Raw genomic sequence first — 15,310 nt, 5'->3', positions numbered from 1 at the left:
ACATTTTTAAAATTTATATACCTATTAAACACCAAATTGAAAATTTAATAAATTAGTAGAATATACAATTCAATTTAATGAATAATAAAATTATTGATTTTAAAAATTTTGAATATGTTTTAAGACATTAGATATAAAAATTAAAAGTTTATAACAATTTAACATTTTTTAAGTTTACAGATCTATTTAATATAAAACTAAAAGTTTTAAATCTGTTAAATACTTTTTAATCTAGAGACTTAAAATAATAAAATGTAAAATTTGAAGACTAAAGTCTTAATGTAACCAAAAAAAAAAAAAAAAGAGATTAATTACTTCTCTAGATTTTGAATTAATACTCATCTTCCCTCTTTAATTTTGAAAGATTAAATTGCTTTGTACTTTATTTAATTTTGACATTTATCCTAAAAGTACTTACCGCCATGAATGGAACATTTTTTTTAAAAGCAACATCTAGTGCCAAAACACTTTCCTCTCTATCATTTGCGCACATCTTTTTAAATATTGTTACCTACAATACTATAGTATATTATATTATAACATGAAATGTTTTACTTTAACCTTTTAAGTATTTACATTCGAATTGTTATTTTATTTGAAAAATTATCGTACATGTTTTAATGATGCATTTTAATCATGTTGATTGAAAACTAGTAAGTTCTCAAAAATATTCACTTTCTTCATTTACCATTTTAAATATTTCTAAAATTTATTTTCATCCAAAATAAGCATTTCATATTTTTTATCTTGTAACTTGACCACATGCAAATCATTTTAAAGAGGTTAACATGTTCTAGGTATAAATGTAGATCATTTATTTTTATCAACTCATTCATATATATATATATATATATTACTATTTTTTGGACGGTAGAAAATGAGAAAAACATAATGAAAAATCAAAATTAAAGATATGCATAAATCTCTATAACAACATATTAAAAAAACACATGATTTGACGAAAGTACGAGAAAATATTTTGAAAAAGACTCAAATAACCTCATGATAACTTATGTGCAAAATACATGAGACCAAGTCAATTTTTACGTCATAGACTTATATCTCCAATATTTTTATTAAAAAAAAACGACCCTACTATATATATATATATTTTTTTTTGAAATATCATGAATCTCATGGTCCTATTATCCTAATAAATAAATAAAATAAAATAAAATAAAAAATCTCATGATTTTATCCGTAAATTTTCAACCGAGCTGAGTCAGCAAGCCCCATTTATAAATCTTAGAAGAGAAAAAGGAATTTTTAACTCATTGAAGTTGATACACTTTGAAAGTCTTTAAAAAGTAAAATCAAAATTAAATTAGAGATCCATAATTTCTATATCTTATTATAGAGTTCATCTTCGCCGTCCACCTGGACTTTGCACCAGTCAACTGACCGAAGGGTTGACCGTTATACGACATGAGAGCCACTTGCTGTTATATGGTGGCTAGGTAGTTGCTCATGTTTCATGCATGTGATTAATTGTTTATTTTAAATTATAACATATTCTTATTTTATCTGAATCAATTTTTATTTGCCTTTATTTCGCAAATGATTTATGTTGCTTTTATTACTTTATTACTTTATTTTAATGAAAATGTGACATGTTTTTGTTATGTCATGATTCATTGAATATTATAGAAAAAATAATATAAACTATAAAATTGATTCAATTAATCACAACCCTAAGAAAAAGATTTTTTTTTTTTTTTTTTTTTAACGGTGGTATAGAATATTTCATAGGCTTTTAGGATCAGAAAAATTTTGAGTCCACGTGTACTCGTTAAATTTTGGAGTTTTTATGATTGAACTACCGAAAAGGAATATGTGCCTTGTTAAAAAAAATTATAACTTTCAATCCTTAAATATCCTTCAAATCTTTCATATTCGAATGTGGTCTTGATTCATTTATATACCTTTCTAAACTTGGCGTTATATGTGAATTGTACTCACAAGAAATATCTTCAATAATATTCATGTTAAATGTATATTTTATTTTTTAACTTAACAAATGTGGTAGTTTTTTTCTTAAAAAATCAAATGTGTTAGTGAGAAATCTACTAAAAAAAAGGGACATCTTTCCATAAATGGATAGAAAAAAGATCGGATATTAAAGAAATATTAAAAATTTCAATATTTACATATATGTCTGCCACGAAATAATTATAAATTTTTTATATAATATGTCAAATACTCTAATTATCCTTCCAATATTGAAATTTTTTTATTTTTTTATTTTTTTTGCTAAAAAAAATTACTGAAAAGGAAAATTTTCCATAAATATATTTCTTTTTGTTTAAAGTTTGCCTACCTTGAGTTAATGGATTTATGATTTTTTAATATTTTTGTTTTAAAATTGCTATGATGTTTGTATTTGTTTAAAGTTTGTAATAAATATCATATATATTTGGTTTTTAACATTTAAATTTTATGAGATTTTAGTTATTAGTAATGTGCTGTAAATAAATTTACGTATTTAAAATTAATAAGAAAAAAATAAGTTATAATCCGACAACCCAACCCAACCAATCCAAATTTTAAAAATAAATAAAAATTTCAGTCGTTCGCCTTTTATGTGGTCCTTGGAACTTCCCGTGTAAGTGGCCTTCGTGCATGTTCGGTGATTGCACGCGTCCCTCTCCCCATCGGTTTTGCATAACCGTTGGCCTTCAAGGGCTATAAATACGCCAAATTCCTTCATTCTGAACAAACAAAAATTTTCTCCTCTCTTCTCTGCTTACTTCTATCTATTCTTTCCTATACTCTTACGTGCAATTTACATATTGAAGGGTGTGAGTATTCCGATCGGTTCTGGTATAGCTCCGATCGAGATAGATCTCATTTTTCTGGGCTGTTTTATCTTGGGGATGGCATGAAATTTTTTTGAACTACTTGCACAAGGGGTAGAGCCGCAAAACGTTTTAATGAGAACGAGCTCCGCGACTCAACCTATAACCGATTTTCTATTTTGTAGTTTTTTTTTTATATTAGATGTCGTTCGTTTGCAACCGTTTTCTGCCCACCGAAGGTAACTGTCCCAACAATTTTAATACGTTTTTCATCTGCCATTACTGCATGGCCCTTATAAATCAGAACGACATTATGACATCCGACCTCAACCGTCCATTCCGATTCGAAGGAGCGAACTTCAAATAGTGGAAACAGAATATGTTGGTTTTCCTCACAGTCAAGAAGGTTGCCGATGTTTATACTACGGAGAAGCCAACTGTCCTAAAAAAGATCCAACTAAACAACAAATAAAAGAAGCTACTGATTGTGAGTATTCCGGTCGGTTTCGGTGTAGGTCCAATCGAAACAAATTTCATTTTTCTAAGTTGTTTTATCCTGGGGATGGCATGACAATTTTTTGAATTGCTTGTACAACTTAAAAAGAGCGAGCTCCGTGACTCAGCCTATAGCCGATTTTCTGCTTTGTAGGTTTTTTTTAAGTTAAACGCCGTTCATTTGCAACCGTTTTCTGCCCACCGGAGGTAGTTGTTACAACAATTTTAAGACGTTTTTTATCTACCATTATTGCTATGGTCCTTACAAATCAGAATGACATTATGACATTCGACCTTAACTGTCCATTTCGGTTCGAAGGAGCGAACATCAAATGGTGGAAGCATAATATGTTGTTTTTCCTCACAGTCAAGAAGGTTGCCGACGTTTGTACTATGGGGAAGTCAACTGTCCTGAAAAACGATCCGACTGAACAACAGATAAAAGAAGCTACTGATTGTGAGTATTTCGGTCGGTTCCAGTACACTTCGATCGAGACAACTTTCATTTTTCTGGGTTGTTTTATCCTAGGGACGACGTGGAAATTTTTTGAATTACTTGCACAAGGGGTAGAGCCGCAAAACGTTTAAAGAGAGCAAGCTCCGTAACTCAGCCTATAACCGATTTTCTGTTTTGCAATTTTTTTTTTATTTTTTATTTTTTACTTTAGACACCATTCGTTTGTAACCGTTTTCTGCCCAACGGAGGTAGCTGTTCCAACAATTTTAAGACATTTTTCACTTGCCATTACTACAATGGCCCTTACAAATCAGAACAACATTATGACATTTGATCTCAATTGTCCATTTCGGTTCGAAGGAGCAAACTTCAAATGGTGGAAGTAAAAGATGCTACTTTTCCTCACAGTCAAGAAGTTTGCCGACGTTTGTACTACAAAGAAGCCAACTGTCTCAAAAGAAGATCCAACTGAACAACAAATAAAAGAAGCCGTTGATTGGGAAGAAAGGGATTTCTTATGCAAAAAAAATTATTTTAAATGATTTGACTGACGATTCGTATGATTATTACAGTAGAATGAAGACAACAAAAGATATGTGGGATGCCTTGCAGAAAAGTATGACACCGAGGAGATTAGTTCGAAAAAATATGTCATCAGCCATTACTTAAAGTTCCAGATGACGGATGACAAATCTGTGGACACCCAACCCCATAAACTACAGAAAATAGCCCATGAAAGAATAAGTGAAGGTAAGCCCCTAAATGAGTAATACTAAGTTGTCATTATTATTGATAAATTACCTCCTTTGTGGAAGGATTTCAAGAACACCTTGAAGCATAAGACCAATGAGTTTTCTTTGGAGAGTCTGATCACCTGACAGAGGATTGAGGAGAAGGGCCTGAAGCAGGACCAGAAGGAGGAGGTGAACATTGTTCCTAGGAAATCCTTTGCCGTGATAAAGCCTGACCAAAAGTCCAAAGGAACCAAGAGGAAAGGTCAGAACTGTGGTTTCAACAATTAGAACAATCATAAGAAGCAGAAACCCTCCTCGAGAGAAACGGTACAGTTCCTTAGCTTTAATTGTAATAAACCTGGACACAGGGCTAAGAATTATAGGAACAGACACCGTCCTGTTGGTTAGGCTAACCTGATAAAAGATCTGTTAGTAGCCATGATCACAAAAGTAAATATGATAGGTGAATCTGAGGGGTGGTGGATAGACATTGACGCTACATGTCATGTCTGTCATGACCTTAGTCTCTTTAAAACTTATATTGAAACTAAGGATAAAGACATTATGTTGGGGGATCACCACTCAAAGTACGTTGTTGGAAATGAGGAGGTGGAGCTAAAGTTTACCTTAGGGAAAACTCTCACCTTGAAGGATGTTCTGCACACTCTAAAGATCAGAAAGAACTTGGTCTCGGGCTATCTTCTCAACAAGGCCAAATTTACCCAAACAAAAGAGGCAAATTTATATACCCTTACTAAGAATAATTTATTTGTAAGGAAGGGTTATGCAACCGAGGGCATGTTCAAATTAAACCTTGATATAAATAAAATAAAATCTTCTATTTATATGTTGTGTTCTTTAAATGTTTGGCATGCTAGACTTTGTCATGTTAATAAGAGATTAATTTGTAACATGATTAAGCTAGAAATGATACCTAAGTTATCCACGAATCAATTTGATAAATGCGAGTATTGTAGTCAGGGTAAAATAACTAAGACTTCGCATAAATTTGTACTTAGGGAATATAAGCCTCTAGATTTAATTCATTTTGACTTATGTGAATTTAATGGCATCTTGACTAGGAACAATAAAAGATATTTTATTATTTTTATTCATGATTTCTCCAACCTTTCTATACTTATTGAAAAATAAAAGTGATGTGTTTGATACTTTTAAATAGTTTATAACTGAAGTAGAAAATTAGTATAACCGAAAGGTTGAAAGACTTCGTAGTGATAGGGAATTGAATTCGACTCAGATGACTTTAATGAATTCTTTAACTCACATAGAACAATACACGAAAAGACTACACCTTATGAGGGAACGGTGAAGTTCCATTGTGGAGGTGGGGATTGGCCCAATTCTTTATTTTTTATGGAACAATAAAATTACAGAGAACATTATGCATTATCACAAAAAATTACAGCATGCATAAAAGATGAAGAAAAGAGAAATAAGAGTTTGAAAAATTAAAAAACTTACCCTTGAAGAACCGTTCTTCACGAATTTCTTCCTCTTCGATCACGAACAATCACGATCCAAGATGGCCGCCACCATAAAAGTTTCATGTGTATTCTCCTTAGGGTAAGGTGAGAATATCAAGAGTGTGTGGGCTCTGATAAAATATATAAAGATATCGTTTTTGCACAAACGGCCAACTTAAATAAATCCAATTCATCGTTAATTCGAATATAATACAGTAGAGATAAAATACATTTTATCATTTTTTAAAAGTCAATTTGAATATAACACAGTAAATAAAACATCCATTATCTTCTCAAAAGGCAATTATTATGTCTTCATCCTGCAATTTGTTGATCGAAAAGGAAAAAAAAAATCAAAATCAATAACAAAAATGTAGATAAAACGCTTGCTTTCCATCCAAAAAGTCGATAATTCATTATCCATTTACAATGATTCATCTAATAACAAGAATAATATATAAATAAAATGCACCCATGACCTAATTACCCAAATAATTAAAGTTGGGTCTGTAGGGTCAGGATGTTTTTGTGTGTGTTTTTTTAATTAATTGAACATAAAAAGAACCGAAAATGACACTTTAAAAAAATAAAAAAGAAAAAAAAAACATCAAATTGAGTATCCAAAATGAAAACAATTTTAGAGACACCAAAAACAAAACATTTTAAACATTCACTAAACAACATAGGCTGTTCATGCACCGACAATATCAGAAACGTCCATACCACTGCCTAAAATATCAACTTAGCTTATTTTGTTTTTAGTTGTTTTTTTTTTTTTTAAATATTTATATATTTTTTATTTAAGACTTTCAACTATGATTTTCATATTGAAATTTTAACATTTGAATGGCTAGGTTTTTCTTTAATAATAAAAATAAAATTTGGAAACCACTTTGTTCTAGTTTTCAAAACTTAGTTGAATTTTTAAAATATTAGAATCTTATTTAGTAACCATTTTATTTTTTGTTTTTGTTTTTAAAAATTAAGTCTATTTCTTTCTAATTTCTTACAATGATTTGCATCTTTCTCAAGTACAATGATTAAATTCTTAGTCAAATTTAAAAAACAAAAACAAGTTTTTAAAAGTTACTTTTTTTAGTTCTCAAAATTTTACTTGTTTTTTAGACAATTGGTAAAAAGAAGATATAAATGAAAAAATTTAGAAATTGAAATAATATCTATAAACTTAATTTTTTAAGAATAAAAAATAAAAAATTAAATAGTTACTCAACGAAATTTAGAAGGTTGTGGATAACAATAATAGAAGCTTATAGGATAGTGCTTCTAAACATAATTTTCTAAAATTAAAAAAATTGAATAAATAAATAAATAAACAAATAGGTATCTAATGAAGCTTAATTAATTATTAGGTCAATTATATAACCATTTGTCGTTCTTTTTCTAAAATTAATAACAACATAATATAAAATTGTTCAATTTAATAGTGTAATGCATTTTTTTTTTTTATAATATATGGGATTGAGGATCGACCTCTAATTTTGAGGTTATTATACATATTTGATGTTGGTTAAGCTATACTAATTATGATTGTAACCCAAACTTTTGTATTCATAGTACTAACCCAAAATTTTGCATTCATGGTATGTAGTAGCAATTTTGGATTCTTTTTGTATATAGCGAAATAGCCAATTTATTTATAAATATAGTAAAATGACAAAAAAGAATTTAATTTGTCATTTTATCATTTTATTATATTTCAAAATATTTTTATTTTTTTTATTTAAAATAATTTCTCTAGAATTTTACTCATCTATTTTTGCCGAAAAAAGGAGAGAAAAAATAATTTTACTTTCATCTAAATTATTTGGTTTATTTATATTTTAAAATCCAAATCAAATTCCAAAAAGGAAGATAGAAAGCAGAGGGAGGGGCTGGACATTAGAGAGAGAAAAGAAGATTTTTTTTTCTGCTTGGAGAGAGAAAAAATGTAGTTCATTTTAGTTTTAATTATTGGGATTTATTAATTGTTATGTTATAAAATTAATGAGTCAAGATTTAGTCACATAATCTAACATTAAAAACAATCTTATAAAATTAACTTAAAGAATTCCCTCTACAATGTATTTTTTTCCTTTTTTTTTTTTTTTTAAGAAAAAGGAATATCATTTTGATGCATTTCTCAGTCAAATAGAAAGATTTTAAAACTAAAAAAATGTAAAAAATGGGACAATATAATGTTCATCTCAACCTTATCTTTTTTATAAAAAAAGAAAATAATCAACACGCGATAGTGAAGATTCAATCCTCAAAGATCAAATGTATGTTTAAAACAGAGGTTTCTGTAGTCTATTTTTTGTTGCATTATTCTCTCCAATATAGCAACATCAATATTTTCCATATTCACATTGAAAACAAATAAAAATTTGTCAAATACATTCACACAGTACAACAAATTTTTATTTACTAAATTATATATGCAATTTAATATATTTATATATTCATCAGTGGAAAGTCAAATATTCCCACAATTATTATTCCCACCGGACCCATCTCTCCCCTCTTTTTTCCTATATAAACCCTAGACCCAACGCCACAACTTTCAACTATATATTGTGTATATCCATACATAAACATACACAAAATTAAAACACAACTCTCTCATTTTGTTTTCTTTAACATAAAAAAGTTTTTAAATTTTAATAGAAAATGGAGTTGATTTGTGTGTTGGTTATGTTAATCATGTGGGCGATTAGGGGTACGATTATGGTTTTTTTTGGAAAAGTGGTGGTTTCATGGTGGATTTTGCCAATTTTGGCTCATAAAAATTTGAAGAGAAATGGATTTGAAGGTCCCTCTCCTACTTTCCCTCTTGGAAACATTACAGAGATGAAGAAGATAATCAAAGCTGCTGCAGCCATTAATGGCGGATCATCCCTTGCTTCTTCAAATAATCTCTCCCATGATATTCATTCAACTATCTTCCCTCACTTTGCTCAATGGCAGAATTCTTATGGTAAAATCAAACAAAATCCCTCTTTCTTATATATATTTGACTTTTTTAAATAGCAATGGTCTTTTGTTACTTTTATGATTCTTTGATGCACAAACTTTTTTTTTTATAGTAATAGATTCCATTTTCTCGATTTTGGGGTCAACTAAAATCCAAACCAAACTGATTGGTTTTATAAAATAGAGAACCAAATCGATATCCAATAAAGGACAAAACCAATAGTTTATATTTGATTGGTTTTGCTCCATGTTGGTTTGGTTTTTAGTTTTGGATTCAATTGGCCATTTTCCTTATTCTTGGGTTTTTTTTAAAAAAAAAATTATTTTCGATTTTTGTTTTGAATTGGTAATTTTTGTTTATCTCAAATTAGAATTTTACCTATTTCTTTTTTTGTAGATTGAAATTTAGTATTTTTGTTTCTTTTCTTTTAGATAATAATAATTGGATCTTTTCTAAATAGTAAATATATACTTACACCCTAATAAAGTAAAGTACTAAGAGTATAAATAATAATACAATCCATAGCCAACAAGAGTGTAGCTTAACTGGCATAGTGTTCATACTATCGACCTAGAAGTTTGAGGTTCGATTCCTCCACCCATGTAACGAAACTATACTTACCCATCCTACTAAATTGCCCAATCATAATTTGCCATGTAACAAATTATGATTACTTCATTTGATGTGTGATGAAAGTGAGATGCATACATATTGGTATATATTTTAATATGCATTCAAGTATCTCTCATCCTATCACAGAAGAAAAAAAAAACCTTGGAGCAGCATGCGCAAACGCACCAATAAAAATCTACCATGCAACAGAATTAAAAATAAAATAAAATAAATTATTTTTATTTTGTTTTTTTTATCATGCAAGGACAATGGGATACATGGGATTAAAGTGTAGCCTAATTATTACCTCAATTATATACCAACTTTTTAATTGGCGTATTTATATTGATTTTAAATAAATAAAAGCCAGCAAAAATACGGCACAATAGAAAGTCACTTAAATGCACATGGAAGCAGCAAATTACTCAATTACCTAGTTTAATACTTCTAAATTTTTAGCTAATTTTAATATTACAATGCATTCGGAAATTGGAATAAACTTGTTAATTATTTTACTACAGAAATACTAGTAAGAGAATTATTAGAAATGCAGCGTAAGAATGATTTTTTTTTTTTTTTTTTTTTTTTGTTATTACGACAGGGAAGAAGTTTGTGTATTGGTTGGGGACAGAGCCATTTTTGTACATAGCAGATCCACAGCTTGTGAAGAAGATATCTGAAGCTGTGATGGGGAAGAGTTGGGGGAAGCCAGCTGTCTTCAGAAACGACCGAGAACCGATGTTCGGCGATGGCCTCGTCATGACCGAAGGCGATGATTGGATCCGCCATCGCCATATCCTCACTCCCGCCTTCAACCCCACCAATTTGAAGGTAATTTAACTTACATTTTTCACTCTTAATTTAAGTTTTCGTAACGAATCAGGTCTGTACATGTTTGCCAAAATACCTATCTATTGCACAATAATTTTACGTTTTGTTTATACTCTAAATTCAAACTCGTTAAAGTTGTAGTATTATTATGAAATTAGGCAGTAAGAAATATAATAATTATTGTTATTATCTTTATGATTATTATATCTTTTTTGGCAAAAGACAAATTTTATTTGTTTATTAATATATAATGTGAAAACAGACAAGCAACCGTTGGTGGGGGTATGACATCAATCTATTTGGACCAATATCTTTAATGACCAAATAAATTAGATGATTAGTTGATGGTTTGGTTGATAAGATTGATTTGTCTCTTTCTCGTAATAAAATAGTTTATATATTAAAAAACAAACTTTCTACTTTCTTATTGTTATTGTTATTTTTTTAAATACCCATTTCGTTCCAAAATTTTTACTTTTTTTCAGGTTAATATTTTCATTTGGTTTATAGTTTTCAATGATAGAAATAAACTCTATTTAGAGTTTAATTGACTTTCATTTTTTTTTTTGAAAATGTTACATTTTTTTTTCTTTTAATTTTCATTTTGTTCTCTAGATTTCAATATTTTATAATTTTATCTTCGAGTTTCGTCAATAAACTAAAGATATGGATTGAATTTTTAAGTATTTAAATAAGTGTTTAAGTACAAAAAAAAAATGTTTATAAACACTTAGAAATCAATCCAAACGGATCCTAAAACTCACTTTTGATTTTCAATATACATTCAATTAATTAATTTTAAAAAATTATGATGTGAAAATTTCTAATTAATTTTAATAGTGGCAAAAAATTAGTAAAGAGTAATTTTTTTGGTAAGGGGTTGTATTTAAAGTGTGAGGTGAGGAAATTGAACCTCAGACCACGAGATTGATAATATAAACACTATGTCAATTGAGTTACGCTCTTGTTAGCAAAAAGTAATTATAATTAACATCAAAGTTAATATTTAATGAAAAAAGCAAGAAAATTAATCATTGAAATCTAAGACCAAAAATAAAGACTATACTAAAAAGTCATGGATAAAAAACATAAATTATATTGATATGAATTATATTGATCTCCTTTTCTGTTATAAAAATTCGTGAATGATATATAAAATCTTATCAATGAAAGAAAAACAACATCGACATTAAAAATAAATAATAATCAAATAATAATAAGAGTTGTTTTCGAAGACAGAAAAATAAACTAAAATATCTATAAATATAAAAAAAATATCACAGTCTATCTGTGATAGATCGATATAGACTGTGATAGATTACTATTTGTGTCATGATAGTTATAGATAGTAGTCTATCATACTCTACCGTAGATAGACGATAACATTTTATTATATTTATAAATATTTTTAAATAATTTTGTCCTTTAAAATAATTTTTTTAATAAAATAATAATAACAATAATAAGTTTCGGAGAGTTAAGGATAATGTGCTTTTCTTTAATGATTTATATGATGAATATGTGTCAACTAATTGAGATATCCATTTTTCTAGTATTTTGTCTAAGAACATAATTTAAATTTCAGGCAATGACAAAGTTCATGTTGGAGTCCACCACGAAAATGGTAAAAGAGTGGAGAAGCCTCGTAAACTCCGGGCAATCGGAAATAGACGTGGAGAGAGAAATCACAGCAACCGCCGGCGACATAATCGCAAAAGCAAGCTTCGGAATTTCAAGTGGCGGCGGCGGCGAAGAGGCGTTGAACAGCCTGAGAGCTCTTCAATTGACTCTGTTCTCGAACAGCAGCTACGTGGGTGTCCCATTCAGCAGTCTGTTTCTGTACCCGGGCCGAACCCTAGCCGCCAAGAGACTCGGTGCTCAAATCGACCGCCTTTTCTTTTCCATCATATCTCACAGGAAACTCATCTCCTCCGGTTCTGATTCCGATTCCGATTTGCTTAGCCGCTTGATTCAGAGTCAAAGTAACAAGTACAAGGGCGGCGCCGCTCTGACGCCGAGAGAAGTGGTGGACGAGTGTAAGACTTTCTTCTTCGGAGGACATGAGACGACGGCGCTCGCCATCAGCTGGACGTTGCTGCTGCTGGCGACGCGACCGGAATGGCAAAAGATTTTAAGAGAGGAGATTAAAGAAGTGATCGGAGATAAAGATATTGATTTCTCCATGCTTTCTGCTCTCAAAAAGGTTTTCTACATATTTTCACTTTTTTTCCATTAACTTTCAACTATGCAAGAAAACAATGATTTTATGTTTATAACACAACTCATTGAAAATGGGTCGATAGCACGATTAGGTGCAACCATTTCATTTATCCAGTAAAAAAAATATATTTTTTTTTTCTTTTAAAAAAATAGGAGTTTTTATTGATGTGTCAACTTGCTAATTTTTTTTTTTGAGTTACCTTCTATATACAAAAATTGAGATATATATTTATTTTAAAATCAAGAAAAAAAATTAAAAACCCATTGTTGGATTTCGAATTACAAGATTTAAATTCATATTTTGATTTTTTTTTTCAAACAGACGATTAAAATTAAAGTGAAAGTTTAAGTCTAGTTTGGTAGTCATTTTATTTTATTTTTTATTTTTTTTGAAAATTAAACTTTTATTTCTAAATTTCTATATTATGTTTTCTATTTTTGTCTATATTTTCAAAAATCAAGTCAAAATTTTAAAAATTTGTTTTTATTTTTAGATTTTGACTAACAACTCAAATGTCTTTTAAGGGATAGTGTAAATTAAGAAGAGAAGAATAAGTATCGAAAACGGAAAATTAAAAACAAAATGACTATCAAATTGTTCTTTTTAAATTTCAAATTTATTTATGTATATATTTTGTTCTAAAAAATTATTTTTATTTGATATTTGAATTTTAAAAAGAGTTCTAATCCTTTACTTTTATCTTCAATAATAAGTCTCTAAATTTTCAATCAAAAGTCTAACATTTCATTGACCGATTCAATTTTTTTTCTTTTTAATACCGATTACTTAGACATCAAATTGAAAATTTCAACTCATGCTACTTTTTAAAACTTTTGAATATATCATGGATTTATTTTAAAAAAAAAAAAAAAAAAAAAAAAAAAAAAAAAAAAAAAAAAAAAAAACTAACAGTTTGGAATCTATTAGATAGAGTTATTTTTTACACGAACATGAAAATACATAAACTTTTATTAAATTTTCATAAATATGAAAAATAATGATAAGAATGTGTGGATGCAGATGGGATGGGTGTGGAATGAGGTACTTAGGCTATACCCCTCAGCCCCAAACATACAAAGACAAGCAAAAGGAGACATTGATTTAGGGGACATGAAAATCCCAAAAGGGACCAACATATGGATAGACATCGTCGCGATGCATCACGACCCGACCCTATGGGGCGACGACGTTAACGAGTTCAAACCCGAGAGGTTCCAACACGACACCATTCATGGCGGGTGCAACCACAAGATGGGATATTTGCCATTTGGTTTTGGAGGGAGAATGTGCATTGGTAGAAACTTATCTTCTACGGAGTATAAGATTGTCCTAACACTAATTCTTTCTACCTTTTCACTCTCTCTTTCTCCTTCTTATTCTCATTCTCCTGCTATTCTACTCTCTCTAAGACCCACCCATGGCATTCCTCTCATTCTTACCCCTCTTCACCCTTAACTTTTTTCACGTCTCACCTATATTTCTATTATTTAGTTCAACGTAACATTTGGAGGTCAGAGGATTCCAACTTCTAACTTCTTTTTTTCTTTTTTCCTATTTTTTCTTTACTTTACAGTCTATGATTCAAAGATATGTGCTATAATAAAATGTCTTCATCTAATTATTGGTCATTTAACATTAGGTTTTATGACCTTAATGAGAATATGAGACTATATATTTGTATTGTAATATATTTCTTTCTGAATTTTATATCCATTATTTTTCTTCTCTTCGTCATTATTACACAATTTTCTTTCCAATATGTTATCTCTCTATCTTAAATTCCTCACTCCTTGTAAAAAAAAATAATAGTAATAACAAAGAGTAATATTTTTAGATTTATGTTTTTCTTTAAAATTTTAAAAATCTCAAAATTGAACATGAATTAAGAACTCTGAATTAAATATTTCCATATGGATATTTATTAAACAAAACCTGATAATATATTATCAGATTATTGTTAAATGTGTGTTTATAAAACTATAATTTAATAATACAAATTTTTATTAATAGATTTCACTAATTTTGTATAAATAAATTATTTTAAATGATAAAACTGTTAAAAATATTTATAAATAATAGCAAAAAAAAATCACAGTCTATATGTAAATTATTACATATATATATACAAATAGTAGTCTCTATAGTAGATAGACAATAAAATATTATTTATAAATATTTAAAACTGTCTAATTTATTTTATCTGCAATCATTTTGAAAAAGTAAAGATGATATTAATAATCAATGAAATTAATAATTAAATTAGTTCCATCCTGATGTGTTTTTAGGAATTGATAAAATAAAAACAGACCACTTGCAAGTGTCGGGATATAAATGACAAAGTAGGGGAAAGAGAAAACATTATCCTCTTTTTTTCTTTTTGCTGAAAGCAACATTATCTTCTTCCTTTTTTTTTAAAAAAAAAAAAAAAAAAAAAAATTCTTAAACTTTATATATATATTCTTTTTATTTTTTCAATTTTTTGTTATGTATTATATGGGATTTATATTTTTAACCCTTTTTTCCTTTCAAAACAAACCTCTTTTTTAAAAACTAGTTTTTTTTACCTCATTGAAAAATTGTCCAAACTAATCCAAAATCTAAAAGCTTCTATATACTTTACCTCAATTTTTGAAAACATGTTTTTTTGGTCTTTGAAGATGTGAAATACCCACTTTACTCTCACTTTAAAATGAATCACTTCTCATTTCAT

General features: G+C 28.7%; 1 protein-coding gene across 1 annotated transcript; it reads left to right on the top strand.

Moving 5' to 3' along the window:
* Positions 1–8,527: 8,527 nt before the first annotated feature.
* On the top strand, positions 8,528–14,334 carry CYP715A1 (cytochrome P450, family 715, subfamily A, polypeptide 1). The gene is made up of 4 exons (XM_039021919.2): positions 8,528–8,939; positions 10,150–10,379; positions 11,965–12,582; positions 13,621–14,334. The coding sequence occupies exons 1-4, from the start codon at positions 8,633–8,635 to the stop codon at positions 14,053–14,055; spliced, it is 1,590 nt and encodes a 529-aa protein (XP_038877847.1). The 5' UTR covers positions 8,528–8,632; the 3' UTR covers positions 14,056–14,334.
* Positions 14,335–15,310: the final 976 nt, after the last annotated feature.

Source organism: Benincasa hispida, chromosome 1 (genome assembly GCF_027475165.1).
Source record: "Benincasa hispida cultivar pf3 chromosome 1, pf3_genome.v1.1, whole genome shotgun sequence".
Taxonomy (NCBI): Eukaryota; Viridiplantae; Streptophyta; class Magnoliopsida; order Cucurbitales; family Cucurbitaceae; genus Benincasa; species Benincasa hispida.
Note: the sequence above shows the minus strand (reverse complement) of the source record. Positions and strands in the feature narration are given on the sequence as shown.

Coding starts and splice junctions, on each gene's coding strand:
- CYP715A1 (XM_039021919.2), top strand. CDS start 8,633: ATGGAGTTGATTTGTGTGTTGGTTATGTTAATCATGTGGGCGATTAGG. Junction 10,380..11,964: donor TCAACCCCACCAATTTGAAG/GTAATTTAACTT, acceptor TTTAAATTTCAG/GCAATGACAAAGTTCATGTT. Junction 12,583..13,620: donor TGCTTTCTGCTCTCAAAAAG/GTTTTCTACATA, acceptor GTGTGGATGCAG/ATGGGATGGGTGTGGAATGA.